Below are 23,101 nucleotides of genomic sequence, written 5' to 3'. Positions count from 1 at the left end.
CTACGAAATATGTGTTTTGCCATGTTTTGCTTTTTCCATTAATACACACTTCGAAGAAATAGTATAGAGTAACATAGAACATAGTAATAAACACAAATAAAAATGAAAAAAAAAAAAGAACAAGACCAGTTCTGGAGTAATTGTTTGTGAAGGACAAATTAAAATGGCCCCATAAATTTTTCTTTTGTTATTATTCATTATTGACTATTTCGAGGATTATTCTTTGAAATCGAGACTGAGCCACTTTTGGCATCAACAGGTGAGGGCGACAGTGCGACATCCACCTGTCGCTATTATTGAAACGAAACCAAAACAAGACGTTCCGTCAAGTGCGCGCGTACATGTCCAATGGAAGTCCTCTGCAAGGTGCCATCTTACTTTACTGGGCTGTGGAAGGTTTTTGAAGCAACGCTGTCGGCGCGGAGCACTGTTGAGGCTACGTGTCGTCTGCTGCGGGCTTATTTCTTTTTCGCCTGACCCAAAGTTTGCGTTCGAACGTGGAGAACTTAATTCGTTAGCTTTTTAAGCCACCGAGGAATAAGATTATATAATTTTCTTGCCACAACCTGCCAAATAAAAGTAAATAAGTGAAATTTGGATGTCGATCCCATGCATTCCGCCGGGCGAATGAATGAAAATGGCGGCCCTCTCCGCTCAACTCGGAGCAGCCGAGAGTTCAGGCGCATCCGCTCACACCTCTCGCTCTGCGCCGTGGGCTGATTGGCTCACTCGGGAGAGGGACGTTACGGCGAGATCATAGACTGGCCAAACTCTCTCCATATATGGCTCTGGCCTGGATGTCACCGTCGAATCTGCCGAATCTGCCGAACCTACTCTGGGTAAATAGATAGATGAATATACGGCTACGGTCACTCGAATAGGACGGGCTTCTGGGCCATGTAGCCAGTGCTTCGTTTTTAATTCTGGGACAATGTGAGTATCCTTTGATGACCGACACTGGGAACTGAAGGGGCCAAATAATAAATTTTTACTAAAAAAAGAGTCAGTAGATTTTCTTGTTTTTCAGTGAATCAGTAGACCCGGAACGATATCAGTAGATCTACTGATAAATCAGTAGACCTGGCAACACTGATCCAGACTCCAGAAGCTGCTTGTGGCTTTGGATTAGACTTTGGATTGGCTGTGGCTTTAGATCGGACAAGTATACGACTGCGGCATATAGTTTCGGTTTCGACCCAACTCTACTGCAGTTTATATTTCGGTGGCCGGTGTCGCTACCATGGCCAGCCATTACTGGAGTTATCTTGTTCTCTACGCAGTTTGAAGTAAATTTTTTGGGCGAGCAGACATAATGTCCCAGCTTCTTCTCCTGTTATACGTTCCATGATAACCTTTGTTTGCGGACTGAAATCTACGTCAACTTATGTGCAAAAAAGAAAAAAAAGGAACAGGGTGTTCGACATCTTAATTTAACTTGATTTTTTTTTTATATGTGAGGATATGCAATATCTTAATTAATTATTGGATATTTGTTTTGAGTTTTTATGTTTTGCTTAAAAATTATTTGTATTTCTATTTTTTTTTTTTTTTTTTTTTTGTCTGAAGCTTTGGTCAAGTTGCGGGGCTCAGTAACAGCGGGTTATTTTGAGATTTTCATACACCGGTGACGTAGGTAGAGGGGAGGCGGGGGGAGCTGTCAGGGGGGAGCCCTCTTCCTCCTGCCTCTTTTTCATCCTTGTCCCTCCTCCTCCTCCCTCCTCCCCCTTCTCCTCCTCCTCCCTCTCGCTTGGTGCATTGTGAGAGATGTCCCATAATGCAACACGCGCGGCACCGCGGTGCATTATGGCACGTTTCCCATAATGCACCGCGTGGTTACGCCGACGGCGACGCGTCACGCCGACGTGTTACGGCTACCGTTACGGTCGCCGTCGGCGTAACGCTTTTTCGTTACGCGACGCAAAGGCGTGACGAAAAAGCGTTACGCGACGCTGACGTGTCACGAAAAAGCGCTACGCCGACGCATCACGAAAAAGCGTTATGCCGACGCGTTACACGACGCCGAGGTGTCACAAACAAGCGTTACGCCGACGCGTCACGAAAAAGTGTTACGCGACGCCGAGGCGTCACGAAGAAGCATCACGCCGACGCGTCACGAAAAAGCGTTATGCGGACGCCTTACGCGACGCCAAGGCGTTACGAAAAAGCGTTACGCGAAGGCGAGGCCGAGGCGTCCCAAAAAAACGTTATGACGATGCGTTCCACGACGCCTCGGCGTCAGCGTAACGCTTTTTCGTGACGCCTCGGCGTCGCGTAACGCGTAGGCGTAGCGCTTTTTCGTGACGCCTCGGCGTCGCGTAACGCGTAGGCGTAGCGCTTTTTCGTGACACCTCGGCTTCGCGTAACGCGTAGGCGTAACGCTTTTTCGTGACGCCTCGGCGTCGCGTAACGTTTCCACGTAACGCTTTTCGTGACGCGTCGGCGTCGCGTAACACTTTTTCGTGACGCGTCGCGTAACACGTCCGCGGAACGCTTTTTTGTGGCGCGTCACGAAAATGCGTTACGCCGACGCTTTACTGTTACGCCGACGGCAACGCCGCTCAAGCCAGAAACGGACGCCTAAGAGCAGCGCTTGAAGATGAAAGAAACATCAATCAATTCAGGTTTTAAAGTCTGATGGTTAAGGTTTTATAGGCAAAAATGCTTATGTGTCTAAATATTCCTAGTACATACGGAAGAATCCCGGCCATGTTGCCGCGACTTGGCTGGTGCAGTGCCGTCATTCGGTGGTTGCAAAACAGAGCCCGATATAGAACTTCATATATTTTCAGCAATATACTTTGGAAGCTGGCAGAAACGGCAAATGTTGCCGTCATGTGGCCGTCATGTAGCCGGGATGCAGCAATATCTTTTGGAAGCTGGCAGAAACGGCCAATGTTGCCGTCATGTAGCCATGATGCAGCAATATCTTTTGGAAGCTGGCAGAAACGGCCAATGTTGCCGTCATGTAGCCGGGATGCAGCAATATCTTTTGTAAGCTGGCAGAAACGGCCAATGTTGCCGTCATGTAGCCGGGATGCCGCAATATTGGTTGGACGCTGGCAGAAACGGCCATTGTTGCCGTCATGTAGCCGTTTAGTGCCGGCATCATGAATGCTGGCTCTAGACTGGTCAAGCTGGGCCCATATGGGGCCACCTTAACCATGCTGAGACCAATGTCGGCACAATAGCTTGTGCTGCCTGGGAAGCTTCGTTCTGCAGCGATGCGTGCTCTTCAGAAAGAACTTCAGAACAAGCAGCCCTGCCTGGCTGCGGGTGGTTCCGTCCAGCCTGCGAGAAGAAATCTTTCAAGCCTGCCAAGACGGCCCAACGGCTGGACACCTCGGCTACAGTAGGACGCTCGACCGGATTCGTGACAAGTACTACTGGCCGAGACTCCCCGAAACCGCCCATCTGTACACACGATCCTGCCATGAGTGCCAACGACGTAAAAAGACTCCGACGAAGACAGCATGACTTTTGCAGCCGATTTCTGCACGAACTACGCCCTTCCAGCAGATTGGAATGGATTTGCTTGGCCCTTTTCAGCCGGCAACATCGGGAAACCGCTGGATAATTGTTGCCACAGATTATCTCACACGGTACGCCGAGACGAAAGCCCTTCCATCGGGAACAGTGGTTGAAGTCACCAAGTTTTTCGTCGAGTCCATTCTCCTTCGACACGGCGCACCTGAAGTGCTGATCACAGATCGCAGGTCATCTTTCATGGCACAGCTGACTCAAGAATTTCTTCGGCTCAGTCACACCAGCCATCGACGAACCACCGCCTATCATCCACAAACCAACAGGCTAACGGAGCGGCTCAACTAGACGGTCGCCGGCATGATCTCCATGTACGTCGACGTAGAGCACAAGACTTGGGACGAGGTATTGCCGTACGTGACGTTTGCGTACAACACTGCGGTTCAAAAAACCACGGAAAAACACCATTCCAACTGGTACACGGCCGGACGGTTACCACGATATTCGACACCATGCTGCCTCACGTGCCGGCCGACGATGGGAACGACGACGCTCAACTGATCTCGCAACAGGCGGAAGAAGCTCGCCAACTGGCAAGAATCAAGACTCGTGAACAACAGCGAGTCGACGCACGCCGGTATAACCTTTTTCGACGGGATGTCCACTTTTGACCAGAAGACCGGGTATGGGTGTGGACAGCGATACGGCGCCGCGGTCTCAGCGAGAAGCTTCTCAAACGCCATTTCGGACCCTACAAAATCATCCGACGCCTCGGCGATCTGAACTCCGAAGTTCTACCAGACGGAACGCGCCCATCTGCAAGACGCCAGCCACGACCCGAGGTGGTGAACGTCGTCCGGCTCAAGCCGCATTACGAACTATAGAACTCTGGACTCTCGTCAGAGAGTAAACTGTTAACTGTGACTCGCGACTCTGCTATCCTTTTGCTGTGGATCTTTTTTCGTTTTGTGCTGCATCGGGACGATGCACTTTTTTCAAGGGGGGAATAATGCCGCGAGCGCAGCTGACCATTAAGGCAGCGCTCTCGTGGCCTAACGGTTATCGCGCGTGCTTTCCACGCAGAAAGCCAGGGTTCGATTCCTGGCCGCGGAGGCGCAATTTTGTTGACTCTAGCCTAATGTTCTGGTAAATTCGAGAACAATGTTGCTTGTTTGAGGTCAGAATGCTCTACACACCGAACCTTCTACGCCGATTATTCCAGAAGCCCACACGTGTACATAAGGGGCTCCGCGTGGCGATCTGCAGTCAGTTTCGCCGCAGCGTTCGATCCTGCTGCTTCACCGCCCGCGACGCTCTGTTGTTATCTTACTTTTTCCTTTTATTTTTGGGCACAAGTTCACCCCATTAAACGTTCAGTTTACTCAGTCATTCGCCACCTCATCACTTCTCATTCGTGACAATATCATCATCATAAAGCAACTAGCGGCTGAAAGCGCTTCGCTTTGCAGCGGTGGCGCTGTTGTCGGCACACCACATGCGGATCCGTTTCATCTCAGCGGGATCTGCTCTGTGCGCACGTGCAATGCCCACACTTGATATATGCACACGCTGACCTGTTGGAAATCAGCGTGATGATCTCTCAGAACATAATAGGCAACCTGCGATGATGTTTGGTATGGCGCTATCCAGTGACTGAAGCAAGAAATATTGGGCATGCCTGAGTGGCAGTTGCATTGTTCAAACGTGAGCTATTACTCTGGTGTCGTTGCTCAGCGTAGTGCGTGAAGCAAGGAATACTGGGTAGACCAGAAAGCCGTGATCTTATAGCATGACAGTATACAGCCGAAGCTACGGGCCTGGCAGGCCAATCGAAACGTGACTACGTATCACCGGAGTGCGCTTTTACTTGGAGGAAGTATCAGGCTTTTCGCTGCGTAATGCTTCAATATGTCTACATTGCGCTCTTATACGCCGCGCATATCGAAGATGTTGGCACACAAGGTGGGGCTTATTGTTCACTCTTTGCCAAGTTACAGCGAGACAGGGTATAAACGTGGGCTCTCACTCTGCTGGCGCCGCCTGACTGTGACCGGCTGGCTATAAACCGATAAGCACCCCGCACCCATGCAGGTGACGAAGTTAGACGACGTGATCCTGGCCACGGGCTACCAGTTCAAGTTCCCCATGCTCTCCGAGGACGTGATGCCGCCCGTGGTGGACAACGAGGTCCAACTCTACAAGTACGTGTTTCCGCCGGGCCTAAAGCACCCGACCCTGGCTGTCATCGGACTCGTGCAGCCCCTCGGCGCCGTCTTCCCCATCGCGGAACTGCAGGTACGTGCTCGAACGCATTTTTACCGGAAGAAGGACATATTTCTATCGCAAAGTGTGTTAGTATACGGCTTAGTTGCCTGCGAAAACCCACACACTACGCTCGACCGACACACGGGTGAAGGTCATATGGCCACAACTTTTGCACTTATTTTTATAATGCGTTTGAATACGTTGATTTTATTCCGAGAATGGGGCTGAAAGAGTAGTATCCCCTACAGTGGAAGTGACAGTAAGAGGGACAGACAACGTCTCTTACTCAGATGATCATTTTATTCAATCACCCTCCTTACAAAAAGAACGCTTCTTCATCGTTTGGAACAGATTACCTTGAATCCGGAACTACGCATGGCCGAGAATTTTGTCATTGTCGGGTCTCATTAAAATGAGGTATTCGCGACGGTTTATCGATAACACACGTAAACAGATGCACCGGAGCGGCCCTTAAAGGAGCTGTGCAACGAATTTAACGTTGAAAGAATTGGCATCTTCTGCTTTTGAAATTGTCCACCTTGTCATAAATGACAGAAAACACACCTCCTTCCATCGAATCGTTACGTAAACGATTATTTGGTATGTGTTTCCCGCCCTGTAATTGCGGATGATCAAGCGATCTCCGGTTTTTTAAAACTGTTTGCAAGCTGCGCTTTCGGCTTAAAATTCACCCACAAGACATCGGTCTGTGGTCGGCTGTAGTTTTTGGATCTTGGGTTATATTTCGGTGCGGAGCATACCTGCTGGGCGTATGAGCCCCGTTCCAAGAAAGTAATGTTGCCATTCAGCTCGGCGCACTCCAAGTTAGTGAAGAGGGGCATTGCTTCATCTTGTCTAAGGGCCACGCTAAAGAAATCGTGCCCCCACCGGATAAAAAACAGTTTTCATTCTCAACTCAGCAGACTTGAAGAGGCAGGGTACCCCCGTCATGTTCTTCGAGATGTTTCAGAGACCTTAGCAAAAAAAGATGAAAAAAGACAACAGCGCAGTGTGCGAAAGGGCTCCCAAGAGGGTAGGTAGGCCTGTTGTCTTGCCTTACATTCACAAGATGTCCCACAATCTGAAGAAGGTGGCCCATCGCTTTGACATACCAGTCGTTTTTTCAGCACCGAATAAACTATCATCACTGTGAAAAAGAGTAAGCAGATTAGGAGAGGTTTCGCATGTGCCACAAGAGTCGTGCAAAAGACGACATGTCACTAGGTTCTGCGAGTGCGCCAGTAGTGTCACGTACAAAATCCCCCTGTCATGTGGTAAGGTGTACGTTGGCCAGACGGGGAGGTGCAATAACGATAGGGTCAGAGAGCATGCGTTGGCGATCAGGCAGTCCCCGTCTTGCCACTTAGCGGTCCACTGTGACCGTTGCGATTGCGGGCCCAACTCTGAAAAGTGCAGCCCCATCTTTGGTGACACCCGTGTCATGGGCCATTACAAAACAAAAACGGCAAGAGAAATTCACGAAGCCTTCCTGATTAGGTCCCACCACGACAATACTTGTATAAGCGTTCCCTCTTTGTCCTTAACTGATAAAGAATTCTACTTTTGAAAAACCAATGATGCTGGCACTTGAGGAGGGTGTGTTTTTAGACCATATCTTTGGTGTTCTGCCAAGTGTGCCTGCTTTTATATTTTAGTATTTTTTTTAAATTCTGTCATCCAAATAAACAATTAAGTTGAAAGTTACGCCGCGTCCTGTCTAATTCTTCCTTCGTTTTTTGTTTCTGTTGTTTTGGCGTATTACACCATGATGCAAAACCAACTAGCCCAACTAGAAATTCTTATCCAGTTTATTTCTTCTACAACGGGCCTCTCTATATGGTTCACAATATTTTTCCTTCGGATCTTCTCGTCCATCTCAACCTGATTGCCGCCTCGACATGCCAGGCAAGACTTTACTCGTTCGCAATCCGCCACGGCTTCAACCCGCCCGAAGTGCTGCGTCTCCTTGGGGGTGTTCCACCTTCAGCCGGTCACGGGAAAAGGATCTGAAGGATACTCCGTTCAGAGAGGTGGAAGCAAGTAGCAGACTTCGGGATGCTTTGTGGTTGCTCTGCCACGGGTCCACGTCCACCGAAAGAGAGGCCTGCAGAAAGTATGGAGAGCACCTTCGACTTGCTTCCAAGGTCACGGAATTCTTTTGGGATAGGCTCCGAGCGTCGCTGCCGAAAAAGAAGAGAAGATTTGATTTGCCGGACTTTGTGACCTTTCTGGGAGATGTTTCTGCACCGCCGGATGTCACCCGTATCTTGGAAAAAGGCCCCAAGTACAGCCTGGCGCCCAGGATGAAGTGGGTGGACAAGCTTGGATTGGTGCGAACTCTGGCGGATAAGGCGGCGCAGCAGGACAGGGATAGGTGCATATCTGAAGGTGCAGATGTTATTATGCGCACGTCAGGCTTCAATTTGAGGCATGTTGTTTCACACTTCAAGAAAAATAACCTCCGTCTACTGGTAGCTGACAAGGAGGGCGGCTTTGTGGTAGCGGAAGAAAAGCTGTTCAAAGACAAGTCACGTGAGGCCATAGAAAAACACTTCAAACCTGTTAAGGATGTTTCACTGAACAGGGTAAAATCGGAAACCAGAGCCTTATGTCAGAAGTTGGAACTATCCAGCTTAGGAAAGAAAGTGGTTTCGTCAAAGAATATTAACCTGGAAGTTTTTTTCACAGCTAAAACCCACAAGACTGGGTGTCCGTTCAGGGCTATAGTCACGGAGAGGGATTCGTGGCAGGTGGAAGTGGAGGTTTTCTACGTAAACACTTGTCTGCGTTGGAGCTGGGGGATCCTTTCCTGGTCAGGAATTCTGAAGAAATTTTAGAGTTCCTACAGGGAGGAGCAATTAAGGGGACAACAAGTTTCTCAATTGACGTGGAAGACCTTTTTTATTCGGTCCCCTATGAACACCTTTTTGGGGCTATCAGACTTTGTATTGAGGAAAATGGAGAGGTCCGATTTCGCAATGCGTGTGGTCTCACAGTCGAAGGTTTTTTTGGGAGCTGCTGAATCACTACCTCAACTCCACTGTCGTTTCCTTCAAGGGAGAGCTGTTTGTGCAGAAACGTGGTATCTGCATCGGTTCCGCTGTAGCACCGGTATTGTGTGACATTTTTCTTGCAAATTTCGACAAGCGTATATCTGAAAAAAATTCAACAGAAGGAACATGTTAAAAAGTTTCGTTACGTAGACGATTATTTGGTGTGTGTTTCCCGCCCTGTAGTTGCGGATGATCAAGCGATCGCCGGTTTTTTAAAACTGTTTGCAAGCTGCGCTTTCGGCTTAAAATTCCCCCACGAGACATCGGTTTGTGGTCGGCTGCAGTTTTTGGATCTTGGGTTATATTTCGGTGCGGAGCATACGTGCTGGGCGTATGAGCCCCGTTCCAAGAAACGAATGTTGCCATTCAGCTCGGCGCACTCCAAGTTAGTGAAGAGGGGCATTGCTTCATCTTGCCTAAGGGCCACGCTAAAGAAATCGTGCCCCCACCCCCCACCGGAAGAAAAACAGTTTTCATTCTCAACTCAGCAGACTTGAAGAGACAGGGTACCCCCGTCATGTTCTTCGAGATGTTTCAGAGACCTTAGCAAAAAAGATGAAAAAAGACAACAGCGCAATGTGCGAAAGGGCTCCCAAAAGGGTAGGTAGGCCTGTTTTCTTGCCTTACATTCACAAGACGTCCCACAATCTGAAGAAGGTGGCCCATCGCTTTGACATACCAGTCTTTTTTTCAGCACCGAATAAACTGTCATCACTGTGTAAAAGGATAAGCAGATTAGGAGAGGTTTCGGATGTGCCACAAGAGTCGTGCAAAAAGTGAAAGCCTAGGAGGAGGAGGGAAGGGTACTGGGGGGGGGGGTCAACTGACCGGAGGGGGGAGAGGTCACGTGACCTTCGGGGGTCACGTGACCTCCATGACAATGCCGATGATGTCATCAGTGACGTCACTGATGACGTCATCAGTGACAATGATGATGCGGATACCAATGACGTCATTAGTGACGTCACCAGTGATGATGACGATGACGATGCGCATGTTGGTGACGTCATCAGTGATGATGACGATGACGATGAGGATGCCGGTGACGACATCAGTGACGTCACTGATGACGTCATCAGTGATGATGACGATGACGATGCGGATGTCGGTGACGTCATCAGTGATGATGACGATGCGAATGCCGCTGACGTCATCAGTGACGTCACTGACGACGTCATCAGTGACGATGACAATGCGGATGCCGGTGACGTCATCAGTGACGATGACGTCATCAGTGATGATGACGATGCGGATGCCAATGACATCATCAGTGACGATGACGTCATCGGGGGCACGTGACCTCGGCGGGGGGGGGTCACGTGACCTCAGGGGAGTCACGTGACTTCGGGGGTCACGTGACCTTGGGGTGACCTTGGTTACGCCGACGGCGACGCCGCTCAAGCCGGAAACGGGCGCCTAAGAGCTGCGCTCTAAAAACGACATGTCACTAAGTTCCGCGAGTGCGCCAGTAGTGTCACGTACGAAATCCCCCTGTCATGTGGTAAGGTGTACGTTGGCCAGACAAGGAAGTGCATTAATGATAGGGTCAGAGAGCATGCGTTGGCGATCAGGCAGTCCCCGTCTGGCCACTTAGCGGTCCACTGCGACCGTTGCGATTGCGGGCCCAACTCTGAAAAGTGCAACCCCATCTTTGGTGACACCTGTGTCATGGGCCATTACAAAACAAAAACGGCAAGAGAAATTCACGAAGCCTTCCTGATTAGGTCCCACCACGACAATACTTGTATAAGCGCTCTATCTTTGTCCTTGACTGATAAAGAAGTCCACTATTTGAAAAACCAATGACGCTGGCATTTGAGGGGGTTGTGTTTTTAGACCATAGTTTTGGCGTTCTGCCAAGTGTGCCTGCTTCTATATTTTATTTTTTTTTTAAATTTTGTCATCCAAATAAACATTTCAGTTGAAAGTTACGCCGCGTCCTGTCTAGTTCTTCCTTCGTTTTTTGTCCCTGTTATTTTGGCGTATTACACCATGATGCAAAACCAACTAGCCCAACTAGCCATCCTTAACCATAGGAGGGCGCCACCGAAAAATCTCGCCGCTAATAGCGCTGACCTTGGGCTAAGCGCGTGCTGACCAGAGCGTTCACCCGCGTTGTATCGCATTGTCACAACTGTTGCTCGTGGCAGACGCTGACGGCACGTGAGCAGCGCTACATCAGCGCTTCGCTGCATGGGAGAAACGGCCTTTAAACCATCATTCAAATGGACACCTCCGCCGGACTGAGGCAACACTGCAACGAACACCGTGTCTTTTGTATGATACACGAGCAGTGGGAGTGCGTAGCGTATTAAGGGCGCGTTCACACTGGAAGCGGTTGCGAACGCAGATCCGCTTCCAGTGTGAATGCGCCATTAGAGGCTCTGCAATACATCGCACTGTCCATAATTACCCGCAGGCCCGCTGGATGGCGAAGCTTCTGGCCGGCAACAGCAAGCTTCCTCCGCAGCCCGAAATGTACCAGGACATCGCAAGAACCAGGGCAGCCCTGCGACGGCGTTTCGTTGACTCGCCCCGCCACACCGTCCAGGTGGACTGGATCCGGCACATGGACGAACTGGCGGACATGATCGGCGCCAGACCCAAGCTGCTCAAATACTTCTTCACCGACTACGAGCTGTTCAGGGCTCTGCTGGGACCTACCGTCCCGTACCAGTACAGACTCGAAGGGCCGCATCCTTGGAAAGGGGCAAGAGACACCATCTTGGGAACAGAACGAAGAGTTCTCTATCCCCTTAATAGTAGCTGCACTAGCTTCGAAATGACAAATCGCAGCTTCCCAACATTCTACGCTATCCTATCTTCGATTACTATCCTTATCGTGTACTTGGCTTATACGGCAAGCAGATAATCTCGGATTCCTTGAGTGTTCGGAGGAGTGCTTGCGGTAATAGAAGGATCGGGCACTGAATCGATTAACCCAACAATTTATCAATTTATCTTTTAATCGCGATTATTATTAAGCGGGTCATCGGTTAAATTTTGTCAAACAAAACAAATCTAAAAAAATCAACGCTTTTACAGCGGAGATTTGGACGAGTACATCAAGGTATATTTTAAGTGAAATTTTGTTCTGAAGTAAACCACAGGAGCGAGATTTGTAACTCCAAACAAGTGCAGAAGGTGGTACGTGTTTCAACCAGATCAACGCTTTGCGATTGTCCGTTTAGCTGAGCAGAGGCTGTTGTGAACACACAGGAGAGTTTACTATTGCCGGAGTTTTAGAAAGAAACTCTGCTTCTGAGGCGTAAGTAAGAATTTGTGAGTTTGAATGCCTTACTTTTCTTAACTAAACTTGAAGCTTCATGTGAAGTCCAAAATTGTGCATTGCGCTGTTTATCACATTATTAGCACAGGCAAACATTGTAATGTAGTCTTTTTTAAACTACATTATGTATGGGAATGAGCGAAACCGATTAATCGATAAATCGATTATACGGTGGCGAATAATTGAATCAAACTTCTGAGTCGACACATAACTTTAGTTTGTGGGAAAGTCGTCGCGGACATAGACTGCAGGGTACACGAGGCTGCCTCGCCATCTCCGGATCTTTTCCAATGCGAGCAAAAGTACGGGCCTGGTTGTTTTTTCGAGTTAAAACAGCGCTTATCGGGGATGCTGAAACGGAGTTATTGAATTTGTGAATGGAAACTGTCGCGTGCATTCCTTGTGATCCTGAAGTCTCAGTGCACGCAGAGAAAGCCGTTTATGGCCCAGCGAACTGGAACATCAGACTCGTAAATGTTTGAATTGGCAGAGCGCCTGCTCGGCGCTTTATCACTGTTCAGTTTAAAGAAAAGCTTGCGAGACACTGTGAACGCGCCTTGCTCTTTTGAAACGGCGTTTCAGTCATTCTCAGCTCGCGTGTCACGTCTGTCAACGTTTGCGATTAGGTTTACCTTGTGTCTCATAACATAACCTTTGTCACTGACACTGGATTAATGTATTATTTTTCGCTGTTTGCGGGGTGCGTTTGTCTAGCCAGAACAATTACATTGAATGAGAAGCAGCAACTTACTTCTGAAAGAGTCTCTGGATATGGCAAACCAGTCAGAGTCAACGCAGATATTTGTTGCCTGTGTCTCAAATTTTTATTTAAAATTTTACTAAATTTTTATGTTATCAAAATTTCAATAAATTTTACGTCAGATGACAATGTTCAAAATCATTATAGACATAAGTCTTGTTGTTCATAGATCTTATATTCGCATTAATCCTTTAGTTTTAAAAGAACTGGCGGTGCCTGCCGAAATACTGGGATTGAGCACTGCTTGGATGAAACATTTAGTTCCATTGGAGAAAAAAAAGGATAAAGCTTCTTCGAGCGAACTTTGGTGCACACGATAAAAATTGCGGGGTACATAAGAGACGTATTGAGGAGACTAATCTTGCCCGCTTCAGCTTCGGAATCTGAAAGAAGGCAACTTCTCTAGTGCGAGAAAGTGGGCTTGAGCTCACGTTAACAATTTCACATTTATTCCTAATAAAACCCTACTGCACCGGCAATTTCTTGAAACAGTCCGATTATACTGAAAGTGTTGTAATTATCTTGTGTGAAATGTGCAACCTACTTGCCACAAGAAATTTTGTCTGCAGCTTCTGAATCCAGCAGGAGGCAACTTCTTTTGTGCGAGAGAGTGGGCTTGAGCTCATGTTACCAATTTCACATATATTCATGATAAAACCCTACTGCGCCGGCAATTTCTGGAAAGAGTCCGATTATACTGAAAGTATTGTATTTATCTTTTGTGAAATGTGCAACATACTTGCCACAAGAAATCTTGTCTGCAGCTTCTGAATCGAGCAGGATGCAACTTCTTTTTTTGCGAGAGAGTGGGCTTGAGCTCACGTAAACAATTTCATATATATTTATAATAAAACCCTACTGCGCCGGCAATTTCCGGAAAAAGTCCGATTATAGTGAAAGCGTTGTATTTATCTTGTGTGAAATGTGCAACCTACTTGTCACAAGAAACCTTGTGGCTGCAGCTTCTGAATTCAGCAGGAGGCAACTTCTTTTTTGCGAGAGAGTGGGCTTGAGCTCACATTAACAATTTCACATATTTTCATAATAAAATCCTACTGCGCCCGCAATTTCTGGAAACAGTCCGATCATAGTGAAAGTGTTGTATTCATCTTGTGTGAAACGTGCAACCTACTTGCCACAAGAAATCTTGTGGCTGCAGCTTCTGAATCCAGCAGGAGGCAACTTCTTTTGTGCGAGACAGTGGGCTTGAGCTCACGTTACCAATTTCACATATATTCATAATAAAACTTTACTGCGCCGGCAATTTCTGCAAACAGTCCGCTTATACTGAAAGTGTTGAATTTATCTTGTGTGAAATGTACAACCGACTTGCAACAAGTAATCTTGTGGCAGCAGCTTCTGAATCCAGCAGGAGGCAACTTCTTTTTTGCAAGAGAATGGGCTTGAGCTCACGTTAACAGTTTCATATATATTCATAATAAAACCTACTGCGGCGGAAATTTCTGGAAACAGTCTGATTATAGTAAAATGTTGTATTTATCTTGTGTGAAATGTGCAACCTACTTGCCACAAGAAATCTTGTGGCTGCAGCTTCTGAATTCAGCAGGAGGCTACTTCTTTTTTGCGAGAGAGTGGGCTTGAGCTCACATTAACAATTTCACATATTTTCATAATAAAATCCTACTGCGCCGGCAATTTCCGGAAACAGTCCGATCATAGTGAAAGTGTTGTATTCATCTTGTGTGAAACGTGCAACCTACTTGCCACAAGAAATCTTTTGGCTGCAGCTTCTGAATTCAGCAGGAGGCAACTTCTCTTTTGCGAGAGAGTGGGCTTGAGCTCACGTTAACAATTTCTCATATATTCATAAAAAAACCGACTTCGCCGGCAATTTCTGGAAACAGTTCGATTGTAGTGAAAGTGTTGTATTAATCTTGTGTGAAATGTGCAACCTACCTGCCGCAAGAAATCTTGTGGCTGCAGCTTCTGAATCCAGCAGGAGGCAACTTCTTTTTTGCGAAAGAGTGGGCATGAGCTCACGTTAATAATTTCACATATATTCATAATAAAACCCTACGGCGCCGGAAATTTCTGGAAACAGTCCGATAAGAGTGAAAGTGTTGTATTTATCTTGTCTGAAATGTGCAAACTACTTGCCACAAGAAATCTTGTGGCTGCAGCTTCTCAATCCAGCAGGAGGCAACTTTTTTTTTGCGAGAGATTGGGCTTGAGCTCACGTTACCAATTTCACATATATTAATGATAAAACCCTACTGCGCCGGTAGTTTCTGGAAACAGTCCGATTATAGTGAAAGTGTTGTATTTATCTTGTGCGAAATGTGCAACCTCCTTACCACAAGAAATCTTGCGGCTGCAGCTCCTCAATCCAGCAGGAGGCAACTTCTTTTTTGCGAGACGGTGGGCTTGAGCTCACGTTAATAATTTCACATATATTCATAATAAAACCTACTGCGGCGGAAATTTCTGGAAACAGTCTGGTTATAGTAAAATGTTGTATTTATCTTGTGTGAAATTTGCAACCTACTTGCCACAAGACATTTTGTGGCTGCAGCTTCTGAATTGAGCAGGAGGCAGCTTCTTTTTTGCGAGAGAGTGGGCTTGAGCTCACATTAACAATTTCACATATTTTCATAATAAAATCCTACTGCGGCGGCAATTTCTGGAAACAGTCCAATCATAGTGAAAGTGTTGTATTCATGTTGTGTGAAACGTGCAACCTACATGCCACAAGGAATCTTGTTGCTGCAGCTTCTGAATCCAGCAGGAGGCAACTTCTTTTTTGCGAGAGAGCGGGCTTGAGCTTACGTTAACAATTTCTCATATATTCATAATAAAACCCGACTGCGCCGGCAATTTTTGGAAACAGTTCGATTATAGTGAAAGTGTTGTATTAATCTTGTGTGAAATGTGCAACCTACCTGCCGCAACAAATTTTGTGGCTGCAGCTTCTGCATTCAGCTGGAGGCAACTTCTTTTTTGCGAGAGAGTGGGCTTGAGCTCACATTAAGAATTTTACATATTTTCATAATAAAATCCTACAGCGTAGGCAATTTCCGGAAACAGTCCGATCATAGTGAAAGTGTTTTATTAATCTTGTGTGAAATGTGCAACCTACTTGCCGCAAGAAATCTTGTGGCTGGAGCTTCTGAATCCAGCAGGAGGCAACTTCTTTTTTGCGAAAGAGTGGGCTTGAGCTCACGTTAATAATTTCACATATATTCATAATAAAACCCTACGGCGCCGGCAATTTCTGGAAACAGTCCGATTAGAGTGAAAGTGTTGTATTTATCTTGTCTGAAATGTGCAACCTACTTGCGACAAGAAATATTGTGGCTGCAGCTTCTCAATCCAGCAGGAGGCAACCTTTTTTTTGCGAGACGGTGGGTTTGAGCTCACATTAACAATTTCACATATATTCATAATAAAACACTACTGCGCCGGCAATTCTCTGGTAACAGTCCGATTATAGTGAAAGTGTTGTATTTATCTTCTGCGAAATGTGCAACCTACTTGCCAAGAGAAATCTTGTGGCTGCAGCTCCTCAATCCAGCAGGAGACAACTTTTTTGCGAGACGGTGGGCTTGAGCTCACGTTAATAATTTCACATATATTCATAATAAAACCATACGGCGCCGGCTATTTCTGGAAACAGTCCGATTAGAGTGAAAGTGTTGTATTTATCTTGTCTGAAATGTGCAACCTACTTGCGACAAGAAATATTGTGGCTGCAGCTTCTCAATCCAGCAGGAGGCAACTTTTTTTTTGCGAGAGATTGGGCTTGAGCTCACGTTACGAAATTCACATAAATTCATGATAAAACCCTACTGCGCCGGTAGTTTCTGGAAACAGTCCGATTAGAGCGAAAGTGTTGTATTTATCTTGTGTGAAATGTGCAACCTACTTCCCACAAGAAACCTTGTGGCTGCAGCTTCTGAATCCAGAAGGAGGCAACTTCTTTTTTCCGAGAAAGGGGGCTTGAGCTCACGTTAATAATTTCACATATATATATAATAAAACCCTACGGCGCCGGCAATTTCTGGAAACAGTCCGATTAGAGTGAAAGTGCTGTTTTTATCTTGTCTGAAATGTGCAACCTACTTGCCACAAGAAATCTTGTGACTGCAGCTTCTGAATCCAGCAGGAGGCAACTTCTTCTTTCCAAGAGAATGGTCTTGAGCTCACGTTAACAATTTCACATATATTCATATTAAAACCCTACTGTGCCGGTAATTTCTGGAAACAGTCTGATTATACTGAAAGGGTTGTATTTATCTTGTCTGAAATGTGCAACCTACTTGCCACAAGAAATCTTGTGGCTGCAGCTTCTCAATCCAGCAGAAGGCAACTTTTTTTTTGCGAGAGATTGGGCTTGAGCTCACGTTACCAATTTCACATATATTAATGATAAAACCCTACTGCGCCGGTAGTTTCTGGAAATAGTCCGATTACAGTGAACGTGTTGTATTTATCTTGTGTGAAACGTGCAACCTACTTCCTACAAGAAATCTTGTGGCTGCAGCTCCTCAATCCAGCAGGAGGCAACTTCTATGTTGCGAGACGGTGGGCTTTTGCTCACGTTAATAATTTCACATATATTTATAATAAAACCCTTCGGCGCCGGCAATTTCTGGAAAGAGTCCGATTAGAGTGAAAGTGTTGTATTTATCTTGTGTGAAACGTGCAACCTACTTACCACAAGAAATCTTGTGGCTGCAGCTCCTCAATCCAGTAGGAGGCAACTTCTTTTTTGCGAGACGGTGGGCTTGAGCTCACGTTAATAATTTCACATATATTCATAATGAAACCCTACTGCGCCGGCAATTTCTGGAAAGAGTCCGATTAGAGTGAAAGTGTTGTATTTATCTGGTGTAAAACGTGCAACCTACTTGCCACAAGAAATCTTGTGGCTGCAGCTTCCGAATCGAGCAGGATGCAACTTCTTTTTTTGCGAGAGTGGGCTTGAGCTCACGTTAATAATTTCATATATATTCATAATAAAACCCTACTGCGCCGGCAATTTCCGGAAAAAGTCCGATAATAGTGAAAGTGTTGTATTTATCTTATGTGAAATGTGCAACCTACATGCCACAAGAAACCTTGTGGCTGCAGCTTCTGAATCCAGCAGGAGGCAACTTCTTTGTTGCGAGTGGGCTTGAGCTCACGTTACAATTTCACATATATTCATAATAAAACTTTACTGCGCCGGCAATTTCTGCAAACAGTCCGATTATACTGAAAGTGTTGCATTTATCTTGTTTTGAAATGTACAACCTACTTGCCACAAGTAATCTTGTGGCAGCAGCTTCTGAATCCAGCAGGAGGCAACTTTTTTGCAAGAGAATGGGCTTGAGCTCACGTTAATAATTTCACATACATTCATAATAAAACCTACTGCGGCGGAAATTTCTGGAAACAGTCTGATTATAGTAAAATTTTGTATTTATCTTGTGTGAAATGTGCAACCTACTTGCCACAAGAAATTTTGTGGCTGCAGCTTCGGAATTCAGCAGGACGCAACTTCTTTTTTGCGAGAGAGTGGGCTTGAGCTCACGTTAACAATTTCATATATATTTATAATAAAACCCTACTGCGCCGGCAATTTCCGGAAAAAGTCCGATTATAGTGAAAGTGTTGTATTTATCTTGTGTGAAATGTGCAACCTACTTGCCACAACAAACCTTGTGGCTGCAGCTTCTGAATCCAGCAGGAGGCAACTTCTTTGTTGCGAGAGAGTGGGCTTGAGCTCACGTTACCAATTTCACATATATTCATAATAAAACTTTACTGCGCCGGCAATTTCTGCAAACAGTCCGATTATACTGAAAGTGTTGCATTTATCTTGTGTGAAATGTACAACCTACTTGCCACAAGTAATCTTGTGGCTGCAGCTTCTGAATCCAGCAGGAGGCAACTTCTTTTTTGCGAGAGAGTGGGCTTGAGCTCACGTTAATAATTTCACATATATTCATTATAAAACCCTAAGGCGCCGGCAATTTCTGGAAACAGTCCGATCAGAGTGAAAGTGTTTTATTTATCTTGTCTGAAATGGGCAACCTACTTGCCACAAGAAATCTTGTGGCTGCAGCTTCTCAATCCAGCAGGAGGCAACTTTTTTTTGCGAAAGATTGGGCTTGAGCTCAAGTTACCAATTTCACATGTTTTCATGATAAAACCCTACTGCGTCGGTAGTTTCTGGAAACAGTCCGATTACAGTGAAAGTGTTGTATATACCTTGTGCGAAAGGTGCAACCTACTTGCCACAAGAAATCTTGTGGCTGCACCTCCTAATCCAGTAGGAGGCAACTTCTTTTTTGCGAGACGGTGGGCTTGAGCTCACGTTAATAATTTCACATATATTCATAATGAAACCCTACTGCGCCGGCAATTTCTGGAAAGAGTCCGATTAGAGTGAAAGTGTTGTATTTATCTTGTGTGAAACGTGCAACCTACTTGCCACAAGAAATCTTGTGGCTGCAGCTTCCGAATCGAGCAGGATGCAACTTCTTTTTTTGCGAGAGTGGGCTTGAGCTCACGTTAACAATTTCATATATATTCATAATAAAACCCTACTGCGCCGGCAATTTCCGGAAAAAGTCCGATAATAGTGAAAGTGTTGTATTTATCTTATGTGAAATGTGCAACCTACATGCCACAAGAAACCTTGTGGCTGCAGCTTCTGAATCCAGCAGGAGGCAACTTCTTTGTTGCGAGAGAGTGGGCTTGAGCTCACGTTACCAATTTCACATATATTCATAATAAAACTTTACTGCGCCGGCAATTTCTGCAAACAGTCCGATTATACTGAAAGTGTTGCATTTATCTTGTTTTGAAATGTACAACCTACTTGCCACAAGTAATCTTGTGGCAGCACCTTCTGAATCCAGCAGGAGGCAACTTCTTTTTTGAAAGAGAATGGGCTTGAGCTCACGTTAATAATTTCACATACATTCATAATAAAACCTACTGCGGCGGAAATTTCTGGAAACAGTCTGATTATAGTAAAATTTTGTATTTATCTTGTGTGAAATGTGCAACCTACTTGCCACAAGAAATTTTGTGGCTGCAGCTTCTGAATTCAGCAGGACGCAACTTCTTTTTTGCGAGAGAGTGGGCTTGAGCTCACGTTAACAATTTCATATATATTCATAATAAAACCCTACTGCGCCGGCAATTTCCGGAAAAAGTCCGATTATAGTGAAAGTGTTGTATTTATCTTGTGTGAAATGTGCAACCTACTTGCCACAAGAAACCTTGTGGCTGCAGCTTCTGAATCCAGCAGGAGGCAACTTCTTTGTTGCGAGAGAGTGGGCTTGAGCTCACGTTACCAATTTCACATATATTCATAATAAAACTTTACTGCGCCGGCAATTTCTGCAAACAGTCCGATTATACTGAAAGTGTTGCATTTATCTTGTGTGAAATGTACAACCTACTTGCCACAAGTAATCTTGTGGCTGCAGCTTCTGAATCCAGCAGGAGGCAACTTCTTTTTTGCGAGAGAGTGGGCTTGAGCTCACGTTAATAATTTCACATATATTCATTATAAAACCCTACGGCGCCGGCAATTTCTGGAAACAGTCCGATCAGAGTGAAAGTGTTTTATTTATCTTGTCTGAAATGGGCAACCTACTTGCCACAAGAAATCTTGTGGCTGCAGCTTCTCAATCCAGCAGGAGGCAACTTTTTTTTGCGAAAGATTGGGCTTGAGCTCAAGTTACCAATTTCACATGTTTTCATGATAAAACCCTACTGCGTCGGTAGTTTCTGGAAACAGTCCGATTACAGTGAAAGTGTTGTATATACCTTGTGCGAAAGGTGCAACCTACTTGCCACAAGAAATCTTGTGGCTACAGCTCCTCAATCCAGCAGGAGACAACTTCTTTTTTACGAGACGGTGGGCTTTAGCTCACGTTAATAATTTCACATATATTCATAATAAAACCCTACGGCGCCGGCAATTTCTGGAAACAGTACGATTAGAGTGAAAGTGTTGTATTTATCCTGTCTGAAATGTGCAACCTACTTGCCACAAGAAATGTTGTGGCTGCAGCTTCTGAATCCAGCAGGAGGCAACTTCTTTTTTGCGAGACGGTGGGCTTGAGCTCACGTTACCAATTTCACATATATTCATAATAAAACCATACGGCGCCGGCAAATTCTGGAAACAGTCCGATTAGAGTGAAAGTGTTGTATTTATCCTGTCTGAAATGTGCAACCTACTTGCCACAAGAAATCTTGTGGCTGCAGCTTCTGAATCGAGAAGGAGGCAACTTCATTTTTGCGAGAAAGTGGGCTTGAGCTCCCGTTAATAATTTCACATATATTCATAATAAAACCCTACGGCGCCGGAAATTTCTGGAAACAGTCCGATTAGAGTGAAAGTGTTGTATTTATCCTGTCTGAAATGTGCAACCTACTTGCCAAGAGAAATCTTGTGTCTGCAGCTTCTCAATCAAGCACGAGGCAACTTCTTTTTTGCGAGACGGTGGGCTTGAGCTCACGTTAACAAAGTCACACATATTCATAATAAAACACTACGGCGCCGGCAATTTCTGGAAACAGTCCGATTAGAGTGAAAGTGTTGTATTTATCCTGTCTGAAATGTGCAACCTACTTGCCACAAGAAATATTGTGTCTGCAGCTTCTCAATCCAGCACGAGGCAACTTCTTTTTTGCGAGACGGTGGGCTTGCGCTCACGTTAACAATTTCACACATATTCATAATAAAACACTACGGCGCCGGCAATTTCTGGAAATAGTCCGATTAGAGTGAAAGTGTTGTATTTATCTTGTCTGAATTGTGCGACCTACTTGCCACAAGAAATCTTCTGGCTGCAGCTTCTGAATCGAGCGGGATGCAACTTCTTTTTTTGCGAGAGAGTGGGGTTGAGCTCACGTTAACAATTTCATATGTATTCATAATAAAACCCTACTGCGCCGGCAATTTCCGGAAAAAGTCCGATTATAGTGAAAGTGTTGTATTTATCCTGTCTGAAATGTGCAACCTACTTGCCACAAGAAATATGGTGTCTGCAGCTTCTCAATCCAGCACGAGGCAACTTCTTTTTTGCGAGACGGTGGGCTTGAACTCACGTTAACAATTTCACACATATTCATAATAAAACACTACGGCGCCGGCAATTTCTGGAAACTGTCCGATTAGAGTGAAAGTGTTGTATTTATCCTGTCTGAAATGTGCAACCTACTTGCCACAAGAAATATTGTGTCTGCAGCTTCTCAATCCAGCACGAGGCAACTTCTTTTTTGCGAGACGGTGGGCTTGAGCTCACGTTAACAATTTCACACATATTCATAATAAAACACTACGGCGCCGGCAATTTCTGGAAACAGTCCGATTAGAGTGAAAGTGTTGTATTTATCTTGTCTGAATTGTGCAACCTACTTGCCACAAGAAATCTTGTGGCTGCAGCTTCTGAATCGAGCAGGATGCAACTTCTTTTTTTGCGAGAGAGTGGGGTTGAGCTCACGTTAACAATTTCATATGTATTCATAATAAAACCCTACTGCGCCGGCGATTTCCGGAAAAAGTCCGATTATAGTGAAAGTGTTGTATTTATCCTGTCTGAAATGTGCAACATACTTGCCACAAGAAATATTGTGTCTGCAGCTTCTCAATCCAGCACGAGGCAACTTCTTTTTTGCGAGACGGTGGGCTTGAGCTCACGTTAACAATTTCACACATATTCATAATAAAACACTACGGCGCCGGCAATTTCTGGAAACAGTCCGATTAGAGTGAAAGTGTTGTATTTATCCTGTCTGAAATGTGCAACCTACCTGCCACAAGAAATATTGTGTCTGCAGCTTCTCAATCCAGCACGAGGCAACTTCTTTTTTGCGAGACGGTGGGCTTGAGCTCACGTTAACAATTTCACACATATTCATAATAAAACACTACGGCGCCGGCAATTTCTGGAAACAGTCCGATTAGAGTGAAAGTGTTGTATTTATCCTGTCTGAAATGTGCAACCTACCTGCCACAAGAAATATTGTGTCTGCAGCTTCTCAATCCAGCACGAGGCAACTTCTTTTTTGCGAGACGGTGGGCTTGAGGTCACGGTAACAATTTCACACATGCTCACAATAAAACACTACGGCGCCGGCAATTTCTGGAAACAGTCCGATTGGAGTGAAAGTGTTGTATTTATCTCGTCTGAATTGTGCAACCTACTTGCCACAAGAAATCTTGTGGCTGCAGCTTCTGCATCGAGCAGGATGCAACTTCTTTTTTTGCGAGAGAGTGGGGTTGAG

General features: G+C 45.6%; 1 protein-coding gene across 1 annotated transcript in view; it reads left to right on the top strand.

Moving 5' to 3' along the window:
• Positions 1–11,670, top strand: part of LOC8036567 (flavin-containing monooxygenase 5-like) — a 110,637-nt gene extending 98,967 nt beyond the window's left edge. Inside the window, exons 4-5 of the mRNA XM_040206520.2 lie at positions 5,572–5,775; positions 11,218–11,670. Coding sequence (XP_040062454.2) covers positions 5,572–5,775; positions 11,218–11,670 — 657 coding nt within the window. The remainder of the gene's footprint in view (positions 1–5,571; positions 5,776–11,217) is intronic.
• Positions 11,671–23,101: the final 11,431 nt, after the last annotated feature.

Source organism: Ixodes scapularis, unplaced genomic scaffold (genome assembly GCF_016920785.2).
Source record: "Ixodes scapularis isolate PalLabHiFi unplaced genomic scaffold, ASM1692078v2 ptg001583l_1__unscaffolded, whole genome shotgun sequence".
NCBI classification, from domain to species: domain Eukaryota; kingdom Metazoa; phylum Arthropoda; class Arachnida; order Ixodida; family Ixodidae; genus Ixodes; species Ixodes scapularis.
The sequence above is the reverse complement of the archived record's forward strand: the minus strand, read 5'-3'. Positions and strand labels throughout refer to the sequence as shown.